This window comes from Vulpes vulpes, chromosome 5 (assembly GCF_048418805.1).
Source record: "Vulpes vulpes isolate BD-2025 chromosome 5, VulVul3, whole genome shotgun sequence".
Lineage (NCBI taxonomy): Eukaryota > Metazoa > Chordata > Mammalia > Carnivora > Canidae > Vulpes > Vulpes vulpes.
In genome coordinates this window covers 108,244,191-108,260,346 of record NC_132784.1, presented here as the reverse complement: position 1 = coordinate 108,260,346, position 16,156 = coordinate 108,244,191, and the positions used below count along the sequence as shown (strand labels likewise).

At 35.9% G+C, this 16,156-nt stretch overlaps 1 protein-coding gene across 1 annotated transcript in view; it reads left to right on the top strand.

Moving 5' to 3' along the window:
• AIDA (axin interactor, dorsalization associated) overlaps positions 1-16,156 on the top strand; it is a 33,106-nt gene that overhangs the window by 1,507 nt on the left and 15,443 nt on the right. Inside the window, exons 2-4 of the mRNA XM_025991292.2 lie at positions 6,678-6,747; positions 12,905-12,958; positions 13,355-13,409. Of these exons, the coding sequence (XP_025847077.1) occupies positions 6,678-6,747; positions 12,905-12,958; positions 13,355-13,409 (179 nt within the window). The remainder of the gene's footprint in view (positions 1-6,677; positions 6,748-12,904; positions 12,959-13,354; positions 13,410-16,156) is intronic.

Genomic DNA, 16,156 nt, shown 5'->3' with positions numbered 1-16,156 from the left:
GGATTAACGGGGGCGGAGGGGGGGGTGGTCCTAAAACTACAGGACCTGAAATCCGGGATTTTTTTTTTTACTCCAAATCCTGACTGCCCCCTTAGTGCTTAAGACACTTTTTTTTTTTTAAGATTTTATTTATTTATTAGAGAGAGAGGCAGAGGGAGAAGCAGGCTCCAGGCAGGGAGCCCCACATGGGACTCGATCCCAGGTCTCCAGCATCATGCCCTGGGCTGAAGGGGCTAAACCGCTGAGCCACCGGGGCTGCCCTTAAGACGCTTGATTTAAGGTGCTTGGGTAAGTGAATTGGACAAATGAGGTTTCCTTCATTACCAGGGAACTGCCTTAACCATCCCTTAGCCAGCTAGTGAGCACCTGTGTATGCTCATTCCGCACGTGAACTAGAATCGCATACCCCGAAATGTAAAGCTGCCTTCACTTGCGATGCGGTGGGACCTAGCAGCTGTTGGCAGTCCGCAGCACACTTCACAATGGAAAGTGAAGAATACCGTGTCCAATTGAAATTACAAAGGAAAATTGAGTGTGCAAGCTGTTTAGCTGGAATTTCTAGAAACATCTCAATGAGAGTAATAGCCACATGCAAATCTATTGTTGGACCACAGTACTAACCTTTGAACTTCACCATTCAGAGTGGTTCTCAGATTTTAAAAAACGCCAGTGTCAAATCTGAGGAGTAAGAATTGGCTTTAAATTTTGTAAACACGTAGGCTACATATAAAGCGAGGTTGGATTTAAAATTAACATATTCAAAAGTGAAGGCAAATCGTCTTTTTAATTTCAGTTATCTGTTTGGGAAGAAAGGCTGCAGAAAAGAAGGCCATTTGGGGGCAATTAAGGCATGTAGAAAAGAATGGACAGTAGTGACTGAATGTTGAGAGTGAGGGAGGAAGAAGTCTAAGATAATTGGCGTTTCTAATGGGGTAGGCAGCAGGACTTTATAGTCCTCCAACAGCAAATTTATGGGAGAAGGGATGTCGGGGAGGAAATAAGCATGTTTATACCATCACAGTGTAAGAATACTATAGCTTAAACAATGTCACCATTCAACACGTGAGAGCAGGGAATATAAAGATGATCAATATTTGATTCCCACCCTCAAAGCCCTGAGTCTAATGGAGGATTTTAAAGTTTTGCTTTAAAGGTTTTGCTGTTACGGAAGTATGAAGAGAGTATGTGCTACCACACACTACATGCTGTTTCCAGGAGCGTGCTTCTCCCTTAGGGCTTTTGTACTTTTTCTGGAAGATTCTTCTCTCACTATCTGCTTGGCTCACTTGGTCACCTCCTTCAGGTCTTTGTACATACAATATCTTCTCAGTCCTCTGGCTACCCTACTTAAAAATGCGAAACCTGTTACCCACTCCCACTCCCTGTACCTCAGTCTTGCACATTCTGGTCACCCCTCCCCAATCCTGCTTAATTTTCTTTCATAATATTTATCATCATTTAAAATACAATATATGTTATGTATTCATTTGGCTTATTGTGTCTCCCCACTTGAATGTAAACTCTGAGAGGGCAGAGTTGGAGGTGTTGTCTTGTTCTTTACTTAGTGTCCTAGTGATGCTAGACTGTTGTTATGTAATTGTTTCTTTAGATTTTATATATCCTTTTGAATGAGTATGGATTCAGAAGTATGCTGTGGGAGCATTGAGTCGAAATTAAGTGCTGTTGGAAGATTTAAATGAATATGTCGAAACTAGAATTGCTAGCCAAAGTATATGTGGTCAGTTGAAAACAATTCCATGAAAAAAAAATTAATAAAAAAAAAAAGAAAATTCGGGCAGCCCCAGTGGCTCAGCGGTTTAGCACCGCCTTCAGCCCAGGGCGTGATCCTGGAGACCTGGGATCGAGTCCCGCGTCCAGCTTCCTGCATGGAGCCTGCTTCTCCCTCTGCCTGTGTCTGCCTTTCTCTCTCTGTCTCTCTCATGAATAAATAAATAAAATCTTAAAAAAAAAAAAATTTCCATGAAGCAGGCCAGCTCTTTCAGCAACCTGGGGATACATGACCCCTAACTTATGGTAAAATGGTATGGACTCTTTTGCTCTGAATCAGATATTTCACAGGATCAGTGGTGAGGTATTAATCTAGCACATGGATGCTCAATAAATATTTGTTAAATGAATGAGTGGGTTTGAAGACTGAATAATATTTACCCTTAATCATCTTTCCTATGCCTTCATCAGTGCTACTCAAAGTGGGTCCACAGATGGGTGCTGGTCTGCAATAAGATAAAGGAATCGAGATCTAAGATTTAGAAACTTAGCAATTTGACATCTCCATGAGAGTTTTTATTGAATTTATACAAGTGTTATCTTGGAACAGATTGGGGAAAGGACTAGTTAGTTCTTCACTATGGATAGTTTGAGGAGCACTAATTTCTGTTATCTATTGTGTGGGGTTTCTTTTTAAGATTTTATTTATTCATGAAAGATAGAGGGAGAGACATAGGCAGACTGAGAAGCAGGCTCCCTGCAGGGAGCCCCATCATGCCCTGAGCCAAAGGCAGCCACTCAACCACTGAGCCACCCAGGTGCCCCTGTTGTAGGGTTTCTTTCAATCACTTGTTTATGTCTCTAAAGTATATTTTAAACTCCCTCTTGAGAATAGTGCTGTTTGACCTATAGGCGTCCTTGGAAGAGAAGATTATTCTCTAGAGAAGAATATTTGAGAGGTTTCTCACCTTTCCTAATGTCATCTCTTTGAGCTACTCATCTGCTATCCAAAGCGTGTGGATTTTCCCTCAGTGGATAAAATCATGTCCTGCTTTGTCTTAAAATGGTGCACTTAGGGATTTAGAATTTTTTTTTTTTACCTAGGTCTTTAAAAAAGTTTTTTTTTAAACAGTAAAACTTACATACCATAGAATTCACCCATTTTACAGATACAATTCAATGAATTTTTAGTAAATTTACTAAGTCGTATAACCATCACTAAAATGAAATTTTATAACCTTTCCATTACCCTGCAAAGATCCTTTGTGCCCATTTGCAATCACTCCATATTCCTGCTCCAGCCCCAGGCAGCCACTAATCTAAATTCTGTCTTTAAAGTTGTCTTTTCTGGATATTTCATGTAAATTGAATCATATAAGATGTGATCTTTTGTATGTGACTTCTTTGATTTAGGATGTGTTTGAGGTTCATCCATGTTGAACATTATATGAATACCTTGTTCCTTTTGTCTGCTGAACAGCATTATGTTGTATGAATATACCACATTTATATATCCACTAGTTAAGGGACGTTTGAGTTTCTACTTTTTTTTACTATTATCAGAAATGCTGTTGTGAATATTCAATGTAAGTTTTTGCGTGCATATATATTTTCATTCTTTTTGAGTGGATATCAAAGAGTGGAATTTATAGTTAAATATGGTAACTGCGTATTTTTTTCTAATGTGTACTTTTTGAAGGAAACTGCAGTATTATCCAGACTGGCTGTTCAAGTTTACATTTCTGTCTCAGTAGTGTATCAGAGTTACAGATTCTCCACCTTCATGTATTTGTCATTGTCTTTTCTATTATAGCCATTCTAGTAGGTGTATTGTGTACGTCACTGTGGCTTTAATTTGCCTTTCTCTTATGACTAATGCTGAGCAGCTTTTCTTAGGATGTTTATTTTTCCCTCTGTAAATCTGGTTTGGGAAATGTCTTCAAGTCTTTTGCCCATTTTTTTTTTGATCAAGTTGTTTGTCTTTTACCTGTTGAGTTTATAAGGGTTCTTTATATATTCTGGATACAGGTCCTTTTAAAAAAAAAAAAAGATTTTATTTATTCATGAGAGACACAGAGAGAGAAGCAGGCTCCATGCAGGGAGCCTGATGTGAGACTTGATCCCCGGACTCCAGGATCACGCCCTGCGCCGAAGGCAGGTGCTCAACCGCTGAGCCACCCAGGTGTCCCTGGATACAGGTCCTTTATCAGATAATATGATTTGCAAACATTTCCTTCCAGTCTGTTGCCTAATTTTTAAAAGCAGGATTCTGTTTGAATTTAACATCCTTGTCTGCCGACTTTCAGCAGTTGAGCAGGAGTTTAGAACTACCCCCTTTTCTTCTGACAGTGACCCTGCTTAGGTTAAGAGTCACTATTAACATATAGTGTGTAGAAGTATTCAAATAAAGATACTGTGCCACATTCTAACTTCCCTGAGTTTTAGGATGTGTAGTTGACATGGTTAAACGTAGACTGTAATTTCTGAAAGAGAGCTTCATATACGTGGTAGGCCAACAAGAGTTAGAAACCAAGTACAGAGCAAGGACAAGAATAATGGCTATGTCTGTTTCTATTTGTACTTTATCCTGTATCGAGTCCACAAAGAGTGGGTCTCTAAATTACATCATAGGAAAATATGGGGTTTCTACCTTTGAGGTAAAATAAACAAAGGGATGGAAACAGTTTAAGTAGTATGGTGAAGTGATTACTGGCAAATGTCAACGATTTCATGTAGGAGTTTACTTACTTTATGATGAGGATGCAAACCTTTCATAGATCGGATAGAGGCCATCAAATATAATGAACTTTACACCTGATCTTTAAAGATGTGATTGCATAGAATAGAACTCTTATCTAAGACTTTTTTATTTTTTGAAACTCTGTCTTTTGCAGTGGGCTTGGTAGGAATTCTGACACTACCCTTTGCATTCTTACTTCCATTCTCCACCCAGAATAGCATAGTATGGTTGAGAATTACAGTTTTAAATTCTTTTGCCAGTTATAAGATGTTTCACCAAAGAATTGAGATAAAAATCATGTAACAAATTTCTCATTGTAAAGTTGTACAATCTGGTGGTTCTAGTATATTCACAGTATTAGGCAGCCATCACCACCGTGTCATTTTGGAACATTTCCATCGACATCCATCTCCATACCTAATATCAGTCATTGTCAATTCCTTCCTTACCTCAGTCCCCCAACCACAAATTTGCGGTTTCTATTGATTTATCCATTCTGGACATTTTGTGTTAATGGAATCTTGTGATTTACTTATTTTTTATTTTTTTGCACCTGGCTTGTTTCATTTAGCATAATGTTTTTGAGGTTCATCCATGTTGTAGCATGTATCAATCTTTATTCCTCTTTACGGCCAAATTCTCTTTCATTGGGATGCACCACATTTTGTTTATCCATTCTGCAGTTGATGGACATTATGGATGTTTCCATTTGGGGCTAGTATGCATAAGACTGCGGCTGTGAACATTCGTGTACAGGTTTTTGTGTGAGCATGTTTTCAGTTCTTGGACTATACCTAGAATTTTGAAATTGCTGGGTTATATGTATGGTAACTCTATGTTTAACTTTTGAGGAACTGCCAAACTTTTTTCCACAGCGACTGCATCATTTTACATTCCTACCACACTGTATGAAGGTTCCAAATTTTCCATATCCTTGCCAAGACCATTATTTTTTCTCTTTCTCTTTTTAGAAATTATACCCATCCTAGTGGGTGTGAAGTCATATCTCATTTTGGTTTTGATTTATATTTCTCTAATGACTAACACTATGATATTCATGTGCTTCTTGACCATTTTTATATCTGCTTTGGAAAAATATTCAAGGGGCACCTGTGTGACTCCAAGTGACCGACTCATGGTTTCAGCTCAGGTCATGATCTCAGGGTTGTGAGGTGGAGCCTTAAGTCAGGCACCGCGCTCAATAGGGAGTCTGTTCCCCTCCCTTTTGTCTCTCCCCCCCATTTGTGCTTGCTCACTCTCACCTGCTTTTTCTAAAACAAGTCTTTAAAAAAAAGTTCAATTTTTTTCCCATTTTTAAATTGAGTTATTTGTCCTTTTATTGTTTAGTTGTAAGAGTCAATTTTTTAGTTTTTGTTGTCTCAGAAGGAACTTGATCCTTACTGTTGAGTTTGGGCTAGTAACACAGATCCATCCTTGAAAACTCACCCAAGGCCCAGCTGCTATTTTTAAGAATGATAATTGGGCAAACAATGATTTTCATGTCTGGTTGGCGGAGAATTTTCTTTATTTTTCATGAAAAATATTTTGAAAAGCATAATTTAATAGACTTACCATTTTGTAATGGCTGTTATTTTGGATTAATCTTATCAGCAAATTATGATTGGCTGATACTATTACTGGTGCTTATTAGAAGTGTTTAAGCAAAGTCTGGACAACTGCTTATTGGCTTGTTAAAAGAAGAAATTCATGCATACTAAAGAAAGTTGGATTAGTTGCCATTTGAGATTCTTTCCAGCTCTGAGATTCTGTTTTTACTGCCTAGAGCTGAAATTTGTCCCAGTGAAATGGTATAAAAAGTAATATATCTCATTTTCATTGTTGTTGTTTAAAGAGTTTGATTCTAAAGATAATGTAGATTTATACTTTAAAAATACAGCAAAGTATTGTACTTCATTTTTTTTTTTAAGATTTTATTTATTTGAGAGAGAGAGCAAGAATGAGTGGGCGAGTGGGAGGAGGGGCAGAGGGAGAAGCTGACTCTGCTTGGAGCAGAGAGCCCAACACAGACTGGATCCCAGGTCTCTGGGATCATTACCTGAGCCGCACGAAGGCAGATGCTTAACCAACTGAGCCACCCAGGCACCCATCATTATCTATTTTTTAAAAGATTTAAATTATTTCACCTTGTTGCACTTGAGATAGTTTGCCTTCCTTCAATTCTAAAGGATATATTTTTTTCTTCTTGCAGATTAGCAAGACATCTACAAAAAGAGGCCCAAGCTCAACACAATAATTCTGAATTCACAGAAGAACAAAAGGTATAAAATCTCTACATATATCAGATTTCAAATGAAAAAGATTCTTTCAAATCCATTAACCAAAAACAACAGAAACTGTTATACTTAAGTACAAAGAATGACACTGATTATACTTTGGGGAACATAAAGTGATCACTGAGAGATAACATGATTTACCACTTAGTGACTTTCTCACTTGATGAATTTCTCAACTCAGCCATTTAGACCTTAACTTTAGTGGAGATGGTCTACACGTTTGGAAGAGGAGTAGATTCCAGACTGAAGTTTGTGAGTAATTATGTCCAACTTCAATACTTATTTAACTCTGAATTTTCTTAACTCCTTCCTCCTCTCAAAGTAAAAAACAAAAAACAAAACAAAACCCAAAAGCCATCACTGAAAAAAAATAATAGTAAAATAATGATTAAAAAAAATAGTTCAAGTGAAGAATTTGGCATCAGAATCCATCAGCAAAATAAATGCGTATGGTTGCAAAATGTCTCAATGGGACTCTTTCTCCTTGAATTAAAATTTTAATGTGTCAAGTCAGTCTGGACCTTTAGAGATTATAAAAAGTGGAATACTTTAAGAAGCTTTGCTTTCAAATAGAAGAAAGAAGTCCCATTTTTTCCTGGCTCAGTATCTAGTGTTAAGTCAAGTTTTAATTTTGTAGATAATGAAAAAATATTACTGTGTCAGTTTTTCCCTCACCTCTTAAGACATAGTGAAAAAGTGACTTTATTAATCCTTTTTCTGTACAAGGGGTGGGAGTGGTTTTTTACACATGTTTTAAGTAAGCCTGAACAAATTTATTTTACTCCTTTTGTGTGTATTCATTTGACTCTTATATACTTATATTTAGTATCTACATCATCTAATATACTTTTTTTTTTGTATTTTATTTTTTCCTTCCTTGTGACTGTATGCAGTAGATTAAAGAAATTTAGGATCCTAGTCCAGGAAAATAATTACCACAGAGAAAATGATTGGTTTGCTTGAGGAAAGGAACAGAGACTATATGCTTTATCACCTCTTACTTTAATCACCTGTTTGACTCGCTTTACTCACATGCTTTGTCACCAGCATCTATTCAATGATTAGACTAACGAGAAAAAATAAACTTTTTCTTAATTTTCTTTAACTTTCTAAGGCTGAAGCTAATGTTCGATAATGCTCTTTATTCCTTAATTTTTATAGCTGTTCCGTAGTAGCCATCGACACTGCCTTCTTTTCAGTTTACATAGACCCACAGGTCTTATACTCCATAAGGGCTGGGAGACAGCATGACCTACAGGAAAAGCCTAAAATCTGGAGTCAGAAGACTTGATCTTGAATCTGGGCTCTGTCCCCAGCCCTAATTTCCTTATGCATGAAATGAGGGATTAGATAACCCTAAATGATCTTAAAAGATACCCCTACATCTTCTAATGATATCTGCCTTTGCAAGAACCTTTTCCTTTCCTGGAGACCTGATTTCTGAGGATTTGTTATTTATAATTTAACTGCCTAGGGGGCACTTATGGCTGCCCCTTGTGACTACAGAGAGTTTGTGGCTGCCTAGTCCTTGGTCTTGGAGAAGGACCCCCAAATCATTCTGTACTACATTGGGAACATAAGGCAAGTTGTATGCATTTACAAATTTAATTTTCATTAAAAATACAGGTGAAACATTTACAGTGTGCCAAAAAACTCATACTGACATATAGACCTTATTTTTTAATGTCACATAAGGAAAAAGTTAGAGGCTCCAAGTAAACGATTAGGAAACAGATTTCCCAGCTGTGATCTCGGGGAACACTGGCTCTGAAAAATTAATAGATGTTCTTTGAACAGAGAGAGTATGTGGACTTGTCAGGGCTTTTAATATACTAATGTGTAAGTTGAATTTTTTAAAGACTTTGGGTAATGGAGTGTTTCTTGAATTTGTTTGCTTTTGGAAGCCTCACCTCCTCCCTTTATAGAACACTTCATTGGGTCTAGTGTTCCCAAGAACATGTTATGGAGGATTTTGAAATCAACTGTTAGATCTGCAAAATTAATTGAATGCCAGTCCTGGTATATAAGCCAAAGGAGAAGAAACTTAATTGTGTTTTCCTCAAAAGAGGAAAATGTAGAATATACCATATATTATTCTAAGCAAAGCTCTTTATATTTTCTATTTTGAATTTTATTTTTTATGCTTTTACTAGTCTCTGGTTTTGTAGCAGTGATAAATCTTAGAATTATGCTAACCATAGTTTATGGGACTTTGAAAAATTTTTTAAAAACCATTATTTCTTTGTGGAGCTTTTTATTGTCTCACAATAAGCTTTGAAAAATAGATGATGAATAAATGCTTTGTTGGGTCTCAGGTTACTGATATTTATCCATATATAATTATTTTAAGATCAAAGAAATCCTAAGTTTTGGGTAAATAATATATTATGCATCTTCATAATATTTTAAATCTAAAGAGCAGAACTACCGATTTCTCTAAACTTTATTAATTGGTGATTTTTAAAATTCTTCATATGGATTTGCTATTTACAATATTCTCAAAGATTTCTGGTGGAAAATGAGAAAGTTTATGATTCTTATTTGATCCTCCCTCATGATTAGTTGACTTAGCTTTCATTTCAGTCCTCAATAGTTTTGTCATTATAACAACTGAGTTTAGTAGCCAAAGAATAGCTGCCAAAAGCTTTCATTCCATTACATTCCCTACTTTGGTGTCGTAGATTTTCTCATGTAAGTTTCTGGACAGACTAGAACATCCTGTCTCATGATGCTTAGAAAGTTTTTCCCTGTTTTGAATCAAATTTGGTAGTAATGAGAGTTCCAGCACTATGTGCTTGTTTTATATTTTATAGATTTTTTCCCTTTTCACTGCCTCCCCTCTTCCCCATTTTCTCCCACCCTGGCCTCCCCCCAGCCAGAGAGTATATGACTGGCTGTTTAAATAAAAAAATTAAGTCTGGGTTGAGACTGTACTACTTTATGTGTACTTTTTAAACTTCTTTTTCCTCATGTAAATTGCGTATGTTTTAGGAAAATTAACTTGGCTCTATTTTTATTCCATCTTTTGCTGCTCTTTTTATTAATTTCTCTTCCAATGACAAAATAGCCAATATTCTGAAAATGACATTTTCCATTTCTATACCATATGAGGCATGAGCAGTTAATTTGAATGAGGCGCAAATAATTTAAATCTTTTAAAATTAAACTTCTCCACCTGCAGTGCTTAATCTTAATTTACATTAGTTAATAGTACTTATACTCAGACACAAGTGACCTTGTGCTGCTTCATAATTTTTCCTAACCATTTTGTTCTGAGAAAGGTGACACAATTTCAGTAGTAAGCCCTTGATTTTGACAGCAATAAATGCTACATGTTTTAAAAGTCATTGCTGCAGCTGAAAATGATAATATTTCGCTCCCTTTTTAATACTGATGTTGGGTGTGGTTCCTTAAAGTAGTTATGAATAATGCCTATTGGTATTTTGCCATAGTGCAGTAGATTCTGTATAAAAAGCTGTTGTTTCTACTTAACTTGCAGAAATGCTTAAATTTAAAATAAGTTATTAGTGGAATTGTACTTGTTGAACTTTTACCTTGAGTGTTAACAGCTCCAAATCAAATGGCTTTTATAGTAAATGAAAGAAAAGGAGTTAACTAATATTTCTAAAGACTTACTCATTGATACATCTCACGTAATATGAAATCTTTTTTAAAAAGCATTTTTAAAAGAATGTAAAGGTGTAACCAAATGGTATTAAAAAATTATATTGCTTTATTGTATGTATTACTATTTTATGTATAGAAGACATTGATACCTAGGGCAAGTTGTTTAACCTCTTTTCAGTTTTCACATTGATAAAATGATTGTAATTCAGGGTTACAGTGAGATTTACATGAATTAATGCTTGTTCTTAGGAGAGCCTAAGTACTCAAAAACTGTTTAGCCGTTACTATGTTTTTTATATATGTTTATTTATATGTATAAATAATGTGTATAAGACTGATATGTGTAAATAAATATATGTACAAAATATAAATATATCATATAAATTTTACTTGTATATATTTAAATCACTTAGTTTTGCCAGAGTTGAGTGGTATGTTTGAACAACAAACATTTTATGTAGAAAAAACTATTGCTGGTTACTATGCAATAGCTATTTGGGAGAGTAAGTATATATGAGTTATCTCGAGTCCTTTTGCAGTTAATATACTTAAATGTAATCTTTAAATATAAAATTTCAGAGTAAAATTGGGTATTTTCTATACTGTGATGTTGAGATTAAAATGAATTTTTAAAGATTGTGAAGGTAATTAAAGAGTATTACTTGTTCCTCGGTGAAGGGTCCCGTCTTGCTCAGGAGTGGCTTTACCAGCTGTTGATTGTTGATCAGATAATTGCCTAGTTCCTGCCAGCCTGAGTGCCAAGGGTTGGGACAGTACTTGCTACACCTCTTTGTTCCTCATTTATCTTATAAAGAAAGTGACCGAAGAGAAAATCCAATTTACTAAACTTTTGCGAATGATCAGTACATGTCATTTTTTCCCCTAAGAATATTTTGTGGTCAAGGCATTGCAAAAAATATATAAAAACATAAGAAATGCCTTTTTGGGAAGAACTTAAAAATGTTGATGGGCATAATTCAGCTGCCTGCTCTTACAGATATTTCTTTGTGGGTCTCCTCTTCATTTCCACCCTAGTTGTTCTTTTTTTTCTGCTTCACGTTTACCTGGACAGCTAGAGTAACCTGGCCGCTTTTGCCTTTAGTCTTTTCCCCTTTCTGCCCCTGCTTATGGAGACTATTGTCCTTAGTTTTCTTAAAGGGCAGATCTGATTGTCATTCTTCTGTTCAAAAACCTCTGTGGAGGGGCACCTACATGGCTCAGGTGGATAAAGGTCTGTCTAAGCGTCTGCCTTGGCCTCAGGTCATGATCTCAGGGTCTGGGATTGAGCCCTGCCTTGGCTCCCCACTCAGCAGGAAGTCTATTTCTCCCTCGGCAGCCTCCCCCCACTTGTGTTCTCTCTCTCTCTGTCAAATAAACAGCTTTAAAAAGAAAAAAAAGCCTCTGTGTAATTTGTTGCCAAAGTAATAACGGATTGTTCAGCCAGTCATAGAAGATCCCATTTAGAAAGACCACTGTTGCCCCCAGCGTGTGCATGTACGCGCGTGCGTGCACACACATACACACACACACACTCTCTCTCTCTCTCCACTTTTCAAACCTATGTTCCCTCTGCTTTCAGTTTGAGACTTTAGACAATGAACCTTGACAGTTTCCTAAACTCTTCAGTTTTTTTAAAATTATTTTTTAAATTATTTTTTTATTTATTTATGATAGTCACAGAGAGAGAGAGAGAGGCAGAGACATAGGCAGAGGGAGAAGCAGGCTCCATGCACCGGGAGCCCAATGTGGGACTCGATCATGGGTCTCCAGGATCACGCCCTGGGCCAAAGGCAGGCGCCAAACCGCTGTACCACCCAGGGATCCCTAAACTCTTCAGTTTTACAAATCCTCCCAGTCACTGGGGCTTGATTTCTAACATTCTTGTACTGTTTCTTCACAACTTACATAATGGCTCACTTTGCTGAAACTTCTACGAATCAAGTGTCTCTTCTTTATATTATAGTGATTTTGTAGTGTCTCCTCTCACATAATAGAACTTGAGCTTGTTAAAAGCAAGGACTGCACCATCATTTATATCCATCATAACTCCTCTAAAACAGATCTGACTCTAAGATTGGCCACAATTCATCACAGCTATTGATTTTGCTGAGTATTACCTCTGTCTTTGATTAGACAGGTCAAGATTGGACTTCCATCAAAATTAAATGATACCATTATGCTAACTTTCAGATATTTTTATTTTAAATCTTTTAGCGAATTTCAGAATTAATGGAGAAGAAGAGAAGGCAAAGCTTAGGAAATAAATCTAAAGCTGTCACCGAAGCAAACTTGATTATAAAAAATGGTCATGGTACAGTTAGGTCGGGAGAGAATATAGACTCACCTTCTCTGCCTTATCCCAGCCCTTTGCCACCTGTTTCTCTTCTCTAAAATTTGCAAGATGCTACAAAGAAGTAAAATACAACTTTTAAAAAAATTACAGATCCTTTATCAATAAATGAACTCCATGGTTTTGAATATATTCGGTACTTAAAGCTTTTTCTTTTTCCTACAGAAAACCATAGGCAAAATTGCAACATGCTTGGAATTACGAAGTGCAGCTTTGCAGGTAAACGCGGTTTTCTTCCTGCTTTCTAGTATAAGAAAAAATTATTATGAACTATTCTAATAAACCTTGGGTATTAATGCTGAAAGCAGCATTGTCTCAGAAGATATTTCTAGCAATAAGAATTCCTGGGTTAAACTCCTATTAAAAGATTTAGTTCATATTTAATAAACTGTAGAGAGAAAAGATCTAACTTCAGTTTTTTGTTATTGTTAGATTGGATGTTCTAAAATATAAAAACAAAAGCCAGTTTAAGACTTTTCATTTTCTACTTTGAAAGCAAGAAGTGGATTTATTTATTTTGGCTACTTTTTGAATATTTAGTTTTTGCCACAAAAGGCACAGGGTGTAGTGAAATCCTTGTAATAAAAAGATGTAATATGCATATTTTAAATTCAGTCCACACAGTCTCAAGAAGAATTTAAACTGGAGGACCTGAAGAAGCTAGAACCAAGTAAGTTTTATTTTATATTTTTAGTGGCACTCCTTTAGAAAAATAATCTATTGTACATATTAAGATTTTCTAGTATAGATGTTTATTCATTTCTGTTACTCTCTAGTCCTATGTGATTTCTTTGTGCTTTTATAATTCCTATGATATTTCTAGTAATTATTGTCTACCATTATAGAATATGAAAAATTATTTGATTCCAGGTTGTGCCTCATTCATGTGTTTTAGCCTTTGTTTTGTTTTAATCACTTTAATAAGACTATAATTACTTTGGTAAGGATTTACAGTAGAGTTCACTGGAGAGTATAAAGTTACGGTCATTAAGGCTCGATTATACTACACGTCCTTTAAAACTACAGTCTAGCTGTTTGCAATACTCTACAAAAGATTTCCTTGTCCCTATTTTCCTGTCCCTTCTTGAAAGCTTTTTTGAAGTAAACAATTGCTTCAAATGTGTTGGTAGTTAGAATGTGCCAGATAAATTTTTCTTATTGGTTCACACGAATGTTCTCTTAGAAGTGTTTGCAGTGCAGGCAAAGGCAAAAGTACGGAGTATCACCACAGTCCACTTTAGAACAGAAGGAAACCCTGTCCTGGTTTAGCACACACCTGCTTCCCCAACTCCTCAATTCCCGGCCCTAGGCAACCATTAATCTACTTTCTGTCTTGTGAATTTGCCTGTTCTGGGCATTTGTATAAATGGAATCATACCATATACGGTCTTTTGTGACTGATTATGTATAAGATTATTTTAAGAAAAGCACATTGATGTCTTTTAAAAATGATTACAACCACAGTGAGGATGTCTGTATTGTGTAACGGTTTTAAAGATTTTATTTTTTTATTTTATTTTATTTTATTTTTAACAATAAGAACAATTAAGATTTTGGCTTTCTATTTAGTAAGTTTCTCGTTAGTTTTTGTTTCTCAGTTTGTTTCCAAATATAATTTTAAAATGTTACAGATTTCTCCTATTGCCTTATAGGATCTTCCATTGGTATTAATGGTTACCATTTTTTAGAGTAGCAGTGGACAAAACACTCCAATAAGTCCAGCCAGCTACAGTTTGCTGACACTTGCCTTTGACCTTATAGCTTGGAAATGGCAGAACTGGGTTTTGACCAGGGTTCTGAGTGACCCCAAAGCCTATGTTCTTTCCACCATATTCTGTTCTCATATTTATAATGGTGCAATATTGACATCAATCCTAAATATGGGTTTCCCGTTCAAGCTCCTGAGAGATTATTAACCCCTTTATTAGTGGCAGATTGGGTTAAAATATGCATTAGTCTTCTATTTCTTTTTTGTTTGTTTGTTTTCTTAAGATTGGGGTGAGAGTAGAAAGGAAAGATAGTATTGGGATTTATTTTGCTATGTTTTGAATTTATATAGTGCTTTTCATTTGGACTTTTGCCTTCTTGGTACTTAATTATATTTTTAGGTGATTTTAATTTGCTATTGCCTCTTAAAAGAATGTGAATGTGTATATTATATCTCAGGATATGCTCTGTAATTTTGCATTTATCACAGCTAGGCACTTGTTAGGAGTTATTTTATCAGCATTAAACATTTTCTACAAATTGGTATTTGAGTATATTTCAAATTAAATCAAGCTAGTTTCTGCCTCTGCTAAGACTGTAAGGAAAGGAAAATTAATATGTGGGACTTGGTTTATTGTGTTAATGTATTTTTCCTTCAAGGTTTAAAAAAAAAAGTCTTAATAATCCTGTCAGATTAGTCCTACAACTAAGATTTTGAAAGTATTATTTATTTCATTTTCTTATGCTAATCCTTGATAGTATATTATCAAGATACACTTCTTACTGAAACTTCTCTCTCCCCTCCCCCTGCCCTGCACCACTCTGTAAAATTCCTTCGATTGATCAATCCTTCAAGGCCCCAATGAAATCCCACCTTTTCTCTGAAAGCTTTCTCTGCTCTCCCATCCCTAATTAAACTCTACCTCCTGTCCTATTTATATCCATGTTTGTAGTCTGCCCTGTATGATGCTCACTTAAAGTCATCTTGCTCCTAAAGGAGGTTGTCAATAATCTTTGCATTTTCTCCACAGAGGCCAATTCATTGCTCTGCATATCATATGAACTTGGCAAATTTTTAAATTGAAAAGGGTTGAATGTCTTCAGAGAATCATCTCCTATAATTTAAAAAATAACCTTTCAGATGGGAAGAAACTTGTTCATTTTGTCCACCAGAAAAATGAAACAAATCAGCCACAAAAGCAGAACATACTTTGTTGACTTTGTGTCTGTCATTTTTAGAGTGACGTTCAGGAGGGTGGCAGGCCATGCTCTGTGAGAGTGGGCTGGGAGTGCTGAATTTTTCCTGCAGAGATGTACCATCAGATGTCAGCCACAGGGTGGGCCTCTGTGTGTACATTGTACTGATTGAGCCTAGTGGTCCCCAAACCATGATGGACTCTGTGCTCATGACAATACCTTGCCAGAAGTTATAAACTGCCCCTCCTTTTCAAATCTTCCTAAAATAATTAGCACTACTATCAGTGGAAGAAAAATCCTATGTGAAATTTAAGTAGAACCCTATTGTCAAAGGACATTAGAATCTCTGTTACTCCATAGTTGGTGAGAATAGAAACCTATCCTGCAGTTACAGAAAATAAGAAAGGACCTGTTAATTAATATAAATTAAATATGTGATATGCTCTATTCTTATAAATAGAAACTAATGACAGGCTGCTATGCCAAAACACACCTTTCCTTTCAAAGCATTGG